Source organism: Dioscorea cayenensis, chromosome 18 (genome assembly GCF_009730915.1).
Source record: "Dioscorea cayenensis subsp. rotundata cultivar TDr96_F1 chromosome 18, TDr96_F1_v2_PseudoChromosome.rev07_lg8_w22 25.fasta, whole genome shotgun sequence".
Lineage (NCBI taxonomy): Eukaryota > Viridiplantae > Streptophyta > Magnoliopsida > Dioscoreales > Dioscoreaceae > Dioscorea > Dioscorea cayenensis.
The window spans coordinates 19,969,420-19,986,354 of NC_052488.1; the positions used below are offsets into that span (position 1 = coordinate 19,969,420).

At 35.9% G+C, this 16,935-nt stretch overlaps 2 protein-coding genes across 3 annotated transcripts; one reads left to right on the forward strand and one right to left on the reverse strand.

The window, feature by feature from the left end:
- The first annotated feature begins 1,187 nt into the window (after positions 1 to 1,187).
- Positions 1,188 to 4,448, forward strand: LOC120282233 (F-box/kelch-repeat protein At1g22040-like). The gene is given in 3 exon segments (XM_039288994.1): positions 1,188 to 1,333; positions 2,518 to 2,690; positions 2,692 to 4,448. Coding segments are annotated over 2 exon segments (1,434 nt in total). The 5' UTR covers positions 1,188 to 1,333; positions 2,518 to 2,595; the 3' UTR covers positions 4,031 to 4,448.
- Positions 4,449 to 4,907: 459 nt separating this feature from the next.
- On the reverse strand, positions 4,908 to 16,224 carry LOC120282103 (golgin subfamily B member 1). 2 transcript variants are annotated; one of them, XM_039288844.1, is made up of 11 exons: positions 16,071 to 16,224; positions 14,994 to 15,135; positions 13,839 to 14,039; positions 13,568 to 13,690; positions 13,170 to 13,207; positions 12,968 to 13,091; positions 7,576 to 12,513; positions 6,634 to 6,768; positions 6,077 to 6,184; positions 5,845 to 5,984; positions 4,908 to 5,466 (listed from the first exon to the last, which is right to left on the reverse strand). In XM_039288844.1, the coding sequence occupies exons 2-11, from the start codon at positions 15,069 to 15,071 to the stop codon at positions 5,235 to 5,237; spliced, it is 6,117 nt and encodes a 2,038-aa protein (XP_039144778.1). In that variant the 5' UTR covers positions 15,072 to 15,135; positions 16,071 to 16,224; the 3' UTR covers positions 4,908 to 5,234. The 2 variants fall into 2 exon arrangements, with proteins under 2 accessions (XP_039144778.1, XP_039144779.1); XM_039288845.1 differs by having other exon boundaries at positions 14,994 to 16,223.
- Between the last annotated feature and the right edge of the window lie 711 nt (positions 16,225 to 16,935).

Genomic DNA, 16,935 nt, shown 5'->3' on the forward strand with positions numbered 1-16,935 from the left:
AAGATTTATCCTTACCTTAATTACATTTGTATGACTAGTGATGAGGTGTGAAATCTTCAAACCAAATGCACTGGTGAGAGACCATGACTTGGGCATGAGAATGATTCTCATGAGTTTTTTTTTTTAATTACAATACTACAGGCATAGGTTTAAATGGAATTTTAGAAGTGGACCAGCATAGGTTCACATTTGTATTAAATGTGTTTTAGGTGCATATTAATACCTTCAAGCAAAAGCTAATTATTTCAAGGTTATGATACGTAAGTTCTCTAATGAAATCCTAATATTTTTTTTAATGATTTATAAAAGTGGAAAAGGCAAGATAATTGCACATTTCTAGGGTCATAAGTAATAAGAGATCCTTCCCAGAATAGAGAAGTATAGTGATAGGAACTAGGGGTGTTTTTCTTTTCCGTTTTGCATTTATGTTATTTATTTAACATGAAGGTGTTTAATATAAACATTACCAAAAACTCGTAGCCTAGTTTTCGTTTTCGTTCGGTTGTTATTTAAGTTCAAAGTTTATTATAAACATTAGATATTGAGTTATTAGTTATGAGTGTGTCCATCAATATCTGATCACTGTATATCATGTATGTATATAATGCTTGTCGCTTTTTAAAAAAAAAAAAATTTAATGTCAATCATGAAAAAATTAGTGGTTTATTACCGATAAATTGAAGAATTTGTGAATTAAAAAGTGGTACAAAACTTTAGAATAACGCCACCGTCGCAACGTTGCTTGGCCACAAAAAATAAAATAAAATTAAATAAACTAAAAAAACTAAGTACATATAAAGGAAAAGAATTCTGAACTCCTTTGGATAATTTTACACCCCAGGCGACGTACATATATATAAATAGGAGGTTTTTAATTCAACTCTTTGATTTTTTTTTTAAATATTATTTGCATCGCGAATCTTTATATAAATTAATTATACGTTTTATATTTAATAATTTTATATAAATTAAAATATTTTTAATTTAAATTAAAATGCTAACATTATTTTTAAAATAGTAAATTAAATTAAATTAAAAGAGGAATGATAAATAGGATTAATATTTAAAAAGATAGACATCAAATAATATTGATATTTTTCAAGGGTGGCAAAGTATAAACTTTAAAAACAATATTATATATATATATATATATATATAAGGAAAGCGGTAACCTTACGCAATGGTAAGTGTATAAATCGAGAGTTTCGAGAGCTCAAAGACTCGCCTTTTCCGCTCCTTCTTCTTCGTAACAATCGAAGCTGCTGGGAAATTGCGAACTAGGAATTAGGAAAAACCCTAAATTGGGCTTTTTGGCATCGGATCTAATTGCGCGGTAATCTTTAGATCCCTTTCTGATTGAATATGTTTTTGGTTTTCTTATCTTCAGAACAGTGCCAATGCTCTGATTTTTTTGTAAGTTTTGGATTTTGATGGATTTTTTTTTTGTTTGGTCTGAAGCTGGGATTTTTGAGAAATGAATTTGAATATTGAATTTTTCTAATTGATCTGTTTGGTCGAGTTTTGTAGTTTGCTGAGTGAGCTTGGGTACTTTTGTTTGGTTAATTTGGGGGCTCTGACTTGTAATTTTGTGCAATCTTTTAATTTTCTTCTACTTTTTTTCCGATTTTTTATGGTGTTTTATGTTCTCTTGTTTGATGTTCTCTTTTGCAATTTTGATGCTTACGGTTAAGGTGTTATCTTGATGAATCTTTGTTTTTTTCCTTACAAAATAAAAGGAAAAAATGGTGATCTGTTGAAAAGGTTGGATTTTTCTCCTGTTGATTATTTTTTTGATTAACTTAAAGGGATCATTAGATCACATTGTTTTGATTTTGTGACGTTTGAAGTGAACTGTGGTTCGATAGTTATATGTTTGACAATTGAATAAAAGAGCCCTTTTTTCCTTCTTTTTCCTGCTATTTCCAATATATTTCTCTTCAGATATTCAAAAGAAGTTTTGTTTTATCATATGTTCTTTTTTTTTTCTAGAAAAAATTCTCTCTGAATGTTTGGGGAGATTAATGTCACCTTATCTTACTGTTTTGACTTTTAAAAAAAAAAAAATTGTTTGTTGAAAAAGGGTGCTTGCAAATTATATGGTGTGTTCGTACTTGATGTCATAATTCAATAGTTCTTCCAAAGACCAGAGTATGATGTTTCAGACTTATAAAATTGATATCTTGCTTCTGAATCATGTCTTTATGCTTATGAGAGATGATCTAGTTACTTCTTTTAATATTTTTATAATCTTTTATATTCTTTTTTGGGTGCTTGTAAATTATATATTGTGTTCATACTTGATTTTATAGTTAAATTGTTTTTCAAAGACTTTTCAGACTTATAAATTGATTTCTTGCTTCTAACTCTGTCTTTATGCATAAAAGGGATGATCAAGTCATCTATTTGTTTTAATATTTTAGAAATCTTTTATATTCTCATGATTCTTTTCTTTACAGTTTCTCTAATATTCTCATGATTTTCCGGGGATGTGTCCATCTTTGTAATCTCTCTTATCAGATTGGTTATTTGTGGTACTGAACTCAATGGTGGACATGGTTCTTTAACGGAAATAGTTGGGAAGGGGTTTGATCTGTGATGGGGTCATTGTTGAGCTTGCCTAGTAACAGTAATATGGCTGCAGAGCATGGTGGAGCATCTCAGGTTGAAGCTTGCAAGAGGATGAGGATGTCTTTCGGGTCACTATGATGAGTATCCAAGACTCATCCCTTGTCTGCCTGATGAAATCTCGCTTCAGATTCTTGCAAGACTGCCTAGAATACAATACTTGAATGTCAAATTGGTTTCGAGGAGCTGGAAAGCTGCTATCACTAATTCTGAAGTCTTTCAGCTGAGGAAAGAACTTGGAACAACTGAAGAATGGCTCTATGTCCTGACGAAAACTGAAGATAAACTGGTTTGGCATGCATTTGAACCACAGTCGGGAAAGTGGCAGAGGCTGCCACCAATGCCCAATGTTGTTCATGAGGAAGAACCTAAAAGAGGTTTATCTGGTTTCTGGATGTGGAATATCATTGGATCGAGTTTGAAGATTGGCGATGTCATTAGGAGCTGGCTTGGACGAAGGGATGCATTAGACCGGTTGCCTTACTGCGGTTGTGCTATTGGAGCTGTTGATGGTTGCCTTTATGTGTTGGGAGGATTTTCCAAGACCTCAACCATGAAATGTGTTTGGCAGTATGATCCTTGCACAAATTTATGGCAAGAGGTGAATTCCATGTCGACGGGCAGGGCTTTTTGTAAAACAGGCCTGCTGAATAACAAGCTATATGTTGTGGGTGGGGTCAATAAAATTAGAAGAGGTGGCTTAACTCCTCTACGGTCAGCTGAAGTATATGATCCCCGAACTGGTCTATGGACAGAGGTTGCAAACATGCCATTCTCAAAAGCACATAGCTTGCCTACCGCCTTTTTGGCAGAGATGCTAAAGCCCATTGCAACTGGCTTGACTTCATATCAGGGAAAGTTGTGTGTGCCACAGAGCTTATATTCTTGGCCTTTTTTTGTTGATGTTGGAGGTGAAGTATACGACCCCGAGACAAGCTCATGGACAGAAATGCCGGCCGGAATGGGAGAGGGCTGGCCTGCTAGGCAGGCAGGGACTAAGTTGAGTGTTGTAGTGGATGGAGAACTATATGCCTTGGAGCCTTCTAGTACTTTGGACAGTGGTAAAATAAAGATGTATGATCATCAGGAGGATGCTTGGAAAGTTGTTATCAGAAAAGTTCCAGTTTGTGATTTCACTGATTCCGAGTCGCCGTATTTGCTTGCTAATTTTTTAGGGAAACTCCATGTGATCACAAAAGACGGTAATAATGGTACTGCAATTTTGCAAGCCAACTTGCAGAAGCCTATGCAATATGCCCCTTCAACTTCGTCTTCGTCCTCTGTTGATAGTTCGGATTCATCAACAGATGCAGAAAGTGACGCAGAAAATGATGTTTGGAAGGCAATCGCAACGAAGAATTTTGGTGCTGCAGAACTTGTTGGCTGTCAGGTCCTTGATGTTTGAATCTTTAAACTATTACCTTCTTCAGTTGCAGGTAACCAAACATAAGAATTGCCAGACTGTTGCAGAGTTTTGCTGGCTTTTCAGGTAGTTGTAGGCTTATTAAGAAGAAAATAGGTGATGTTAGAATGTAGAGCCTAGCAATGTACAGTGAAGAAGTACTTCAAAAAATTTCTCAGCTGGTTTCTCTTTATGAAGCTGCACCACTGGTGCTGTGCTACTGTATAATCAACTGAAAAGTGGCATTTGCTTCTTATCCTTGCTATTCAGCCTTTTGAGGGATGTTATTTTGATTTGTTATGTATTTGGACATAAATCTATGTTGTATTGTTGCTTGTATTTCAAAAGATGTTGTGGAAAGTTCAGGTATATGACTTCAGTTTCTATACTTTATGTAATAAATTTTCAGTCAGTTCATTATTGACATATATTTAGTTTTGATTGTGCAATGGGCATGGAAATGACCCTTGTACAGTAATTTCAATTTCAATTGCTTGGTTTAGTGGAAGTTCAGTTTTGAGGATTTTGATTTGAGTTTCAAACAAGTAAAATTTAGAAAATAATTTCACAATCATATTTGCAGATGAAAGAGGGTGAGTTGTGGTTATAAATAGTGAAACAAACTATTTTTTTTTGTCGATATAAAAAAGATTTGCTAATTAAAACATTTAAAACTAATATTTTAAACACAAATTTTTAGTTAGGCTCTATATCCATAATGATTTATTTTAATGCAACCTCTGATTGAAATTTGTGGATATGGACACTATCACCCCTTTTTCTCTTTTCCAACCAAAGACATTATGAGATTATGTTGGTGACTAGAGAAGTTTGCAAGATATCACAAGATGACCTGTAGATGAACATACAACACTTTCTGAAAAATAACTTGCAATTTGATAAGAGTTAGTCACAATAGCAAAAAAATATGTTTGCCCAATTATACAAGATTACGAAAATACATACCATACAGCACAAGGCCATTTGATATCGATAATATATCGATAATATATATATATATATATAATCCAGAATACAACAGATTATGGTATATACATCATCCAAGAGACATCTCAGAAGCTCTGCATGTGATCCTCAATGAAAAGCTAAGGTGTATATATCTACAGAAGCTCCATTTCGATCACTAATCCACTGTACTCATCTTTCCGACAGTAAAAATCCGGCTTTGTTCTCGTTGACTTATATATTATGATTTCTTCGGTGTTCTGTTTTTCAATGTCATCAATAGTTTTTGCCTTTCACCTTCCACCTCAGCGAACTTCAGACTAAGCTGTGAATATCGATCTTGCATCTCTTTGAGTTCGGTTTCAACAGCTGCATTTTTTCTCTTTATATCAAGCATGTCTCGAATTAACTCGTTGATGTCTCTAAAGCTCTGAAATACGGCTTCTTCATTGCTGTGTTGTTTAAGAAATGAGCTGAAAGAGAAGAGGAGAGGGGAAAAATGGAAGAAAAATATGATGAGATACTTCAATGTGATTTAGCATGTAATGCATGAATTGTGGAGACAATTAAATCTAGATGATAATAAGAAGGTTTTTGCTATTATAATCAGGATCAGTTTTGAGTTTAGATAAGCAGTTCTCATATCAAAAGAACAAATCAGAAGGAAACTTATACAAATTAATTTCTTGATGAATGCTGAGACTACATTGTTATTGTAGAAGTGGCAGGATGGACATGCCAAGAAATCTCTAAAGAGGGTAAAATAAACTCAGAGCAATCACAACCTTGAACTTTGACAAACACAGGATATTGGAAAGAAATTTGACAGGAAATCATCATAAATTACTAACCTCTGAAAACGGGTGTCTGGCTTCTTCACCTGCAGTGATTCTGCAAGTTCAAGCTCCAAAGCTAGCACCCTCTCTAGTGCATTACCAGTACCAGAAAAGTCTTTAAAGAGGGGGAATATATTTCCTAAATGCTCATTTGCCTGAGAAAGAAATAATAGGAAAAAAACACATTAAATGCTCCAGATGAATGGATATTGCGTTGATTAGTCTTTACTTATTAAATCGTGCTTACTCTCTCAAGCTGGGATAGTTCCCGTTCTAAACCTTGAAGAGCTTGATCAAGACTATGATCCTCTAAGGGGAGAAGAGAAGTCAAATTCTCATTTTTCAACCTCTCCAGCTGTGCCATGTGGTTACAAAAAACACAGCATTTTAATGCATGATCTTAACAAAATAAAAATGAAAGCATTAAACTTGAGAACTTTCAGGGAAAATAATAGCAGTGACTTGGATCACAGAATGGATGTGAGATCACTCAGAAGACAAGCTGACAGTTAGTGCTAATCATGGTTCTTGGCTTTAAAGGCCCATGAAAGACAATAGCATACACCTAAAGGATCCACTGATGGATTTAGGTTGGATAGTTAGTACCACAATCTCATTTAAACTATGACCACAATCTTTACGTTAAATTGGAGGAACGACAAGGTCAGACGTCCAGCCATGACATTGAACCAAAGTACCAAGACATCAGATAGACAACTTCATATTATTAAAAGGGAAATAGCATTCTGTCTGCAACTTTATTTGATGGTAAATCATCAAGCAAATTTCAGTAAGCAAAAATACCTCTCTGTGAAGAAGATTCATTTCCGAAACCAGTCTTTGCTGCTCTTTGAAATGCTCCTTCATTTCATCCATGTGTTTTGTGTCGTTCTCTAGAAGGGTATGTTGCGTATGGAGGCTATCAGACACATGGCCATCCTGTGATAAGAATAGAATTTACTAACCAAACCTGAGCAAGAGTAATACTCTTTAAGCAAGCTAATAAAAACATTTAAATACAAATCAAGCAAACCATGTTAAGAACAGAGACAACAAAATTTTGCATGAAAGATGTGAAAACTAAGATGCACAATGTCCTGCTTTACAAAAGACATAAATTATCCTTTTCAATACAAAAACAGAGAAGGAAATCTTTCATGCATTACAATTAAATGTAAAAACATTTAACAGAATATTGAATTTGCTATTATACAAGTTTCTTGAGTTCTCAATTCACAAACCTACGCACAAGACCAGACCATGCGCCTCATAAAATTCTAGCATAATAATAACAACAACAAGCAAATCAACCGCATGAGGGATGGTGGCTATAAAGGAATTTGACAACGTTTTCTTATTATATTGTATGACAGGACTTTATAACAAATAGAAAATGCAGGGATAAGGAGAAAATCTGCATGAATTACATCAGAGAATAAAAAATACAAAACTAAATGAAACCCTCTAATGCTACAAATGCAATTCTGACTTTTGAAAGTTGATATGGATATAACATTAGATATCTTAAACTCCTTTGTAATGGTCCAAGAAAAGTAGAATATATTGGTTTTTGAATTTCTTAGCAATATAAGTTGATAGACGACGGGGCATTACCATGGCCTAGAGGATTTACATCTACGAATAAATATGCAAAGCAATAAAAATTAAAATTAGAAACAAAGTGAATAATAAGCACATCAATATTATAAAGAATATATCAAACAACTGATATATTACTGATATTACCTTTAAGTTTACTCTAAGTGAATTTTCATCAACACGAACCAGCATTAAATCTTTCTCTTCTCCTGATGAAAATGACCTGTCAAAGGATTGGCTTCTTGGTGCAATATTTACAGGATCTACTGTCTCGAGAGGTACTTTATCATTCTTATCTGTGATTCCAGTTCTACAAAGTGCTTCTTGATGAACTGAAAAGCCAGTCTCCCCATCTTTCAATATTTCACCAATTGATGTAGCATTATGAGTACCAGATTCACGATATCTTTGTGATTGGACATCTGTGGTAGAGGACATATTTTCCAACAGTCGCTTCACCAAGTCAAGTTCAACTCTAAGCTTTGTCTTTTCCTCATTAGATTCATGCAAAGATAACTCAAATTTTAGCTTCTCTTCCTTGCAGCAGTCCAGGCTTAATTGAGTGCATTCCAATTCAGCTTTCATTCTGTCACATGCCTTCACTAACTCCCTCCTGTTTGTCAGTAACATCTGTAGCTCAGCCTCTAATTCAGAGACCTTAGTCGACAGCTCTTCAATTTTCTTCACAAAAGAAACTTCTCTTTTCTTCCCACACTCTATTTCATCGATAGCATCTTGCAATTTATATAGCATTTCTTCTGCATGTTTTTTGGAGCCATACAGCTGGGTTTTCAGCTCTTGAAGCTTAGTTTCACACTGCTCTTTGATAAAAGCAATTCTCAATGAGTCTTGCACTGCATGTGAAGATCCCTCATGCTCCCTTTTTTCACGAGCTTGATTGCATTCAGCATCTGCCTTGTCTTTCAGCTCCCTTAAATGGATAGATAAATTCTTGAACTCCTCTGTCTTCAAAGTTTGTTCAGAAAGCTTATACGCAAGGTCATTATTCTGCTCCTGTAGTTTTCTCAGCTCAGCATCCAAGGCCTCCAGCACTGATATTCCGGCACGCTGTTCATCAATCTTAGATCTAAGTAATATATCTGTAATTATTAACTCATCCCTTGAGGATCTTAGGTTGTCCATCTCTTCTTCAAAACTCACAAGCAGATTTGTCAAATTCCTGATTTCATTTTCATATCTGTTTCTTTCTTGTCTATCATCTGCTTCAATTGCAGCTCTGGGCTTCAAATCCTCAGATTCAGTCAACACATCAATTTTTCTGTTCACACAATTAACAAGCTTGTCTCTTTCAGAAATAAGCATGTCAAATTCAGATTTGAGCGAATCAAATGCTTTTGATAATTTTGCATTTTCGTCTTGCAATTGAGCTTCATTAATCATGGATTTCTTCAGAGCAGTAATAACATCTAGATATTTCAAATGAAGCTCATTAAAGTCATTCTTTGATGTATCTACTTGATTAACAAGTTCCATCACCCTAGAATGGAAGTGGTTTTTCAAGTATGTAACTTCAATGTCTGCAATTAAAGAATACTGTATGAGGACAGATTCCAGATCAGTGAATTGGGCATGCACAGACAAAGCTTCACCTTCTATCCTCCTCCTGCATTCTTCATTCAGGGATAAATCCTGCTGTAATGCGAAATTCTGTGATTCTAGATCAGATACCCTTTCTCTGAGGTGGGTCAATTCAGCTAATTGTTCATTTAGAGAGAACAAAAGTTGTGCTTTCTCCTTCGATTGTGACGTAAGATCGAAAATCAAAGCTTCAAGTTCCATTTTTTCTTGTTGTTCTGACTGCAGTTCTTCATGAGTCCATTTCAACCTTTCCTCCAAGCCTCTGATTTCATTTTCCACTTTGATAGATGCTTCTTTGCCAGCCTGTACAGATAACATCAATGTCCTATTCTCTTGCATGCAATTAGTAAAATCTAGTTTCAGCCTCTCAAGCTCCCTAGAGTCATGTTCAAACTGCTGCAGCTGTCTAACAAGACCTGTGTTTTCGCTGGAAGCATGTTCTAATTCATTTTTCAAAACTTCTAAACTTGATAATAATTCCTGATTCTCCATAGCATATTTTTCCTCGGCATCTGAACTAATTTTAAGCTTCTGTGCAATATCCTCTGATTCTAATTTAAGCTTCTCCACTACAGAGTTGGAAAACTCTAGCTTTTTTGTTATCTCATCCAATTCCGATTCAAACTTCTGCCTCATCAATGAAAGCTGATATTCTGAATCTTTTAATGAATATTGAACAATATCTCTCTGTTGCTCTATCTCCTTCTTCTCTTGACAGATTCTAGAAATTCTCCTGTTCGCATTCTGCTGTAACTGCTTCAAAAGCAAGAAAATATCACTGCAGTTCCCACTCTCCACGTCATCCTCAATGTCAAGTGTAGGATCATTGATTTGATCATCAGAAGAAGCCAAGACATAACTTAGACTCACCAGCTTTTCCTTGACATTTACAATAGTTTTCAGCAGTTCATCATTGATAGAGGACTGCTCATTATAATCCCTTTTCAAAGATTCAATGTTTACAATTGCAGAGTTAAGTTCAGCTTGAAGACGTTGCTTTTCTACTAACTCCTGTTTCAGAAATAACTCAAGTTCCTTTCTTTCTTCAGTCAAAGCATTATACTTGCTTTCATGAGTTCTGTATTCCATTAACAATCTTTCATTTTCTGCAGCCTTCTGAATAAAAAATGTATTCTCCTCTGAAATATCTTGTAACTTTGCTTCCAGAATACGGCTTTTTAATGTCAAATCATCACAGATTGACATGTATTTGATTTCATTCTCCTTTAATATTCTGGCCTCATCCTTGGCACTTTGCAGCGTAGACCTAAATGATCTGTTCATCTCATTCGAATACTCTATTTGCTGTTCAAGTTCATTCATCTTACCTTTCATGTGCATAATCACATCGTTCAAATCATGAATAGTTTCTTCTATGACATAGGAGAAAACTTCAGACTGCAGGTTAAGTGCACATAATTCTGAAAGTTCAGCTTCGGTCTTCGACTGAAGGCTTTTCAGCATATGCGATGATGATCTTAATTCTTCCAAAGAATCTTTTTGCTCTGCAAGCTGATTATCTGGTTCAGCACATTTGTTCTGAATCTCTAATGATGTACATTTAACAGTTGCCGGAGTGCCAAGATAGGACTTGGTAATGGAGGACATCTCTACAAGCTCATTGCTGCTGGGAGTTACTGATGATATCCCACTAGGAACTACCAGATAATTCTGCCCTTTGATGTTATTTTGTTGAGAAGCCATATGCACCTCTGACTTCACGCCATTCACATGCTCATCAATAATTGGCAACTCGAAATTCACAGATCCATATTTTTGAAATATTCCTTTGCTTTCTTCAGCAAGGCCAAAGTGGTGGTCTACTTCTTGGGTGATGTTTTGCGGTAGACCATGCAGCGTTGAAGCAAGTAGCTTCTCCTGCTTCACAAGTATAGTGTCTGGATACATTCTTGCGCCATTCTGTTTGTAGAAATCTTGGTACTGAGAAGATTGTTGAGCATATTCTGCACTATCATCAGAATGATAATGAACAAGAAAATCAGAAACATCAGTCAGAGCTTGTTTTGCAAGGCTTTCATTTGTCTCATACATAGATAAAACTTGGAATGAGAGTAGTTCAAGGTCTTTCTGAAGACGATCCACAGCTACAGAGTAGTTCCGACGAACCCTTTTAAGAGCATTCTCTGATATAATAGCTCTCTTTTCAAGTTCCTTGTTGAGAGAATCTAGGTTGTGCCTATCCTCAGCAAACCTGATGTACTGTTCATTCATGTCTTGGTGCAACTTTTCTATTTGATTTTGGAGAGCAGAAATTGTAAAGAGGCTAGTACCACGTTCACTTTTGAGGCTCTCCAACTCATTCAGGGCGTGCTTCTGGTTTTCCTCAATCTCTTGAATAAGAGATTCATAATAGCATTCCATCTGGTTCATTTTCTTTGTGAGGCTTTCATTTTCAGTTTTCAACAACTCCAGTTCACCAAGAAGTTCATACATTCTCCCATCCATAGCATTGTCTGCTATAGGATCTACTTGATGATCACCACTTGAGTAGTATAACCTGCCATCTGGATGATGAGACCCACAAGATCTTTCCAATGTTTGACATTGGATAAAGCAATCAGATTGCAAAGCACGCAGACTCTGACTCCCCTTATTCTGAAAGCCTTCAACCAATCTAAGCGAAGTGGCCTCCATCATACCTTGCTTAAGATTTTGCGTAAGACGGTCGAGAACTTCAAAATCAGAATAAAGAAAATTAAACTCGCTTTCATGGTAACCAAGGCAAGCCTTGTTTTGAATTTCCTTGACTTGACCCTCAATGAGCAATAATTCTTGGAGCCATTTGATCTGAAATTCATGAGACAACAATTGTCGATCTTGCAGAGTAACCCCAGGTGCAGCTTCAAGTTTCCTTGCAGGGGAATAGGAGAAGTGCATTGCATTAGCAAATTTTAGTTCTTCAACATCACCTTTGAGCTTCAAGCACTCGGACTTCAATTTGGAGACTTCTGCAGCCATTCTTTCCCCGGAAGTGAGCTCAGTAGCAAGCTGATGAGTTAGTTTTTGAGTTTCCACAACAAATTCATCTGTGAGTGCTTGTAACGAACTTGCTTCAAGTTTAAGCTGTGAAATATTTGATTCAGCTGCCTCCAGTCTTGCTCTGAGCCTATTGTTTTCCTCATAAGCAACAGCTAGATCATTGTCTACGGAATAGTCTGAACTCCATCCATGAATCCAACCATTGGAACCTCGTGCCCAGCAAGTATTGTCATTCCGGCCTTCTTTCTCAGGAGGAAGACTTGAACTATGGGGAGATGCCCCAATGTCACCAGAATTTGTGCTCTTTAGGGTATCAATTTCAGGTATTCCAGAGTTATCATTCTTTTCCGCATGAAAACTATCAGATGTATAAGATGAGCCGTCAATTCCTGTAGCAGAATCTTCATAGCTTTCATTAGATTCTCCAGCCTCCTCAACTGAAGGTAATTCAGCAGAATCTGCTTTAAACCTAACTTTTGCATTGGCCTGCTTCAAGAAAATGCAAGAATTATTTACCACTAACACTAAGAACTATAGTAAGGGAAATCAAATCTGGGACTAGCTATAGTTCATGTGACATGAGAACTACACATACTATTGGAGCCTTGGAATCTCAGTAAAAGTATCCTGTTAAACTAAATTATATTATTTTAAATCATTGACTCATTGTGGAGGCTAAAGATGTGGTTGAAAGCCATAATTCAAAACATGATTACCGAAAACAACTCCTAAAGAGCCAGGGCATTAAATAATTATCTCATGTTAATTTCCTTCTCACCATATCTCATACAATGCAGAGAGATTATAGTCTTGGGGAAAAGAATTAAGTAAATGCCAAAAACAAGGTACATTATTAATCATTAATACATCAATTTACAAAGGCTGATGGAAAAAATGGCACGCATACGTAAATGAAGATTTCGAGTCCAAGTTCACAGACCTTGTCCTCATGTCCAATAATTGCCTCAGAAGAAGCTGCTCTGCTATCAGCAGGATAAAGATTTTTGTGGCCTGATACCACCTGAAACCCCTTTTCATTGAGCTCCCTTTGTTGTTCAAATTCTCTGGTGAAATGCAAACACACGTAATGAGTACCTGTAATTCTGAAAATAAGTTAAGCCATATAATAAATGAAGTAGCACCTGAAGCCAGTCTTTGACGTTAGAAGCTGGACTGTGACCTGAAATAAGAAAGGAGTAAATACAATTCTACACAGGAGATAATCTTGATCTCATCCTCAAGTTTTTAAAAAAACTAAAACTGAAAATAAACAAACTAAAACATTAAGGATTTCTACTTAAGCTAGATTTAAGAATGCAAAGACAATGAAGATCCTCAATAGGCATTATGGCAGCACGTAACAATTATGGTTAAACTGACTGTGGCAACACTCATATCAACATGTCTATTTTTCCCTAACATCAACTCTTAATAAACAATAAATGGTTCAAACATGAGCAAGCAAATGGAACGTGTTCAGAAATAACAGCAAGAGAGAGAGAGAGAGAGAGAGAGAGAGAGAGAGAGAGAGCAGCCTCACATGTAAAATTGTTCCAAAGTCAGATCCATGCAGGGGCAGAGAAGCACAAGAAGGTTTTAATGCATCAGCATAGTCAGCTAGGTTGATATTGGCCTCCCCAAGAAGACTGGATCTGGAAGATCCCTGGAACCATTGAGATCAATAAGTGAGCCAGGCTATCAAAGTCATGAATTTATAGCTAACACAGGACCCGGTCTGCTGCGATTAGCTATCTTAAAAGAGGATGAAGACAATATCTATGATATTACGATTCAACTGTACGAGGTAGTACCATCGCCACAACAAGTTTGTATAGCTTGTCATCATATTTTTTGGTCCTTGTGTCTTGAAGTAGTCTTGTGGTTTCATATAGAGGATCAGACCATTTGCAGTTCCCATTCCTCACAATAGCTTTTGTTGTTTTGCCAATCACTTTCCCCGTGTCTGCTGGGATAAAGGACACAAATAACTTGTCCCATCCAGGTTGAGGAATCTGAAGGGATAGAACATAAGCTTCTGAAAAAGCGAAAGCCTTGGCTTTATGAAACATAATTAAAATTATCAAATTTCAACAAATTCTAACTTTGGAGTCAAATCATTTAACCTTTAAACACAACAGCGTCTAAGAGTCCAATTATTAGTCTATTACAAAACTAATGTTTTATGGAATAAACATGAAAAAACAACAATTTTAATCCGAATGCCTACAATAATCTATTGAAGTAACCCTATTCTGACAACAAAAGTCAGCAAATTAGTCAGATAATGGAGTTTCCACACTCTCTATGGTGGCAGCTGTTAGATACAGAGTTATATACACAAAACACAAATATGGCATTTATACACTTTTTATCTAAAATTTAAGATGGGAAAAATCACCATATTGTTAACCATTCTTATTATAAAATGCTTCAATAATTAAAAAGATTTGGAGAAGAGTTAAAAGTAAAAGTTCTGTAAGGTTAGTATGACAAACTCAAACAATAAATATTCTGACAATAATTGATATTTGGATAGAATTTTATGATGAAAATTAGAAGTGGACAATCATGAAAACAACAAGGGGTGCTAATCAATCCCGTGTATCTTATCTATCAAAAAGGAATGACGACAAATAGAAGGAAAGAAAATGCCATACAGTCAAGAAACTTGTGAGCCAGGCGTTTGTGAAGTTACAGTTTTACAACATACGCATTATAACATAACCTGGTGTAATGCACCTGACCAAGAAATCTTTCATCCATAGGAAGATTACTTCTCTGACAGAAATAGGAGACTGAATAAAGAGGAATAGCAAAAGTTCCTAAGCAAATCACCGCAACAATACCACATACAAAGAGGAGAGAAAAAGGTTATAACCAATGACAACATTCCACTCTTTATAATTAAGACAAGTCCCTGGACCAAGCAAATTCCTAGAATAAAAAAGAAAGCAAGAAAAGCTTACATGTGAAGCATGGAACTGAAGTCGAAAAACCACTTTCACTTTCGTCTTTTCAGCCTTCCATTTAGGCACCCTTGACATTCTTCCCGAACCAACAAGTTATCAGCTCTAACCGATATTTTTTTATTTCAATGACTACCCTGCACTGTAAAATTAGCGGGCATGATCCATGTTTCAATTCCCCAAAAAGAAAAGCAATGTGGTGAGAATAAGACTAGAGAGGCTCATTCCTTTATCAAAAGTGGTGCATCTAAGAACACATAGGCATAGAATCTAATGAATTATGCAGCATCTACAAAATTCCTCCTATTCACTAAAGCAAAACAGGGAAAAACAAAGTAATCGCTGGACTCTAAAGTTGACCAAATTCATTCAATCGACCCAGATCCATTTAAAGATCCAATTCTAATATCCTAAATTCCACAACAAGATAGAGATTCTCCACATCAAAAACTTCAAAAACAAGCCCAGATAGCTCTCAAATCCTAATGTTGAAACAGCTCATAAAACCCAATACTGTATCAAATCCAGGAAGAAAAGATTTAAAACACCACTGACCTCAAAAAATCTAGAACCTATACATTCATTTCAAAGGTGGATCAAGCACAAGCAACCTTGCTGTATTTCTCGGTGGTCTACTACCAACTCAAACAAACGCCAGCAAGATTACCTTTTTTTCCCCAGCTGCAACTTCAAAACCATGTCATGACTAGCTAGTAACTCCTGGACAAAAAATTCTCTTAATATAACTCGTATCAGCTATAATAACTCAAAATAACCAAAAAAATCATATCTTTAGAACAAAACCAGATCAAACAACCACAAACAACACCAAAAATCCAAGTTCAATCAACCCTAGAATCCCACACATTCATCAACACCGCCAGACTTCCCACAACCCCACTTACACACCACAAAACCAGTAATATTTCAACATTTCCAACCCCAAAACCACCAAAAATTCATCAAAAGCCCACTGCATTTGCCAAAGTCCCAACAAGATTCAACCAAAAACATAGCACAATCAAACCCTAGAGAGCAAAGTGGGTGGAAAGAGACGGCGCGCCCCGATCACCCCACCTAATCCCGGATCTGGTGCTTGGGCAGCAAGCGAAGCTGGGCGAAGAGCTTCTCCACAACGCCATTGACGAGCTGGAGACCTCACAACATCGAGCAAGATCTAGGGCTCCAGATCGCCATGAGAGAGAGCCCAAGAACTAGAAAGAGAGAGAAACAAAAAAACGATTTAAGACTGGGTTTTAAGGAAAGTGACATCCCGCCAAAGCTGCCATTTTTAGTTTTAATTACTCACTAAAAACGAGATAAATATTTAAATCCCATCTCATGATGATGGATTCTTGACCGTCCGATCTTGTATGGACGTTGGTGATTTAGCCGTTGGTGAGACAGTTAAAACAGTTACAGTGTCATAAAAAAATAACTATTAATTTTCAATTAACAAAAAAAAATAGAGAGTGATTGTAGAAGTGACAAATTTTAATTTAATTTTTTTAAAAAAAGGACCATATTCAAAGTAAGACAATTTTTTAGTTTGAAAACTAATTAATAAATTAAGAATGTTTTCTTAAGCAACAACTCCGCACTAAGCAATGACAAACATGACTTAAGGTTGTTTCATGTCAAGGTATTATAAAATTTTCTTAAAATGGTACTATTACCTCCATGGAATTTGATTGGAGGTTGAATTGTAAGACTAATAACATTCAAGCCTTTTGATGGATCATGGGGATGAAATAAGAGGAATTAAATGCTTTTCTTTTAAATGGAGGACCTCCATCCAGCCCTGTCATGGGACCAAGTAGAGAGACCTGTCTTGGCTGAATCCAGTTATTCCAATGATTTTTTTAGATTTACTCGCACCAAAAAAAAAAAAGTAATGCTGTAAAATTCATTTTATTTATTAAAATAAATCTTTATTTTTTTA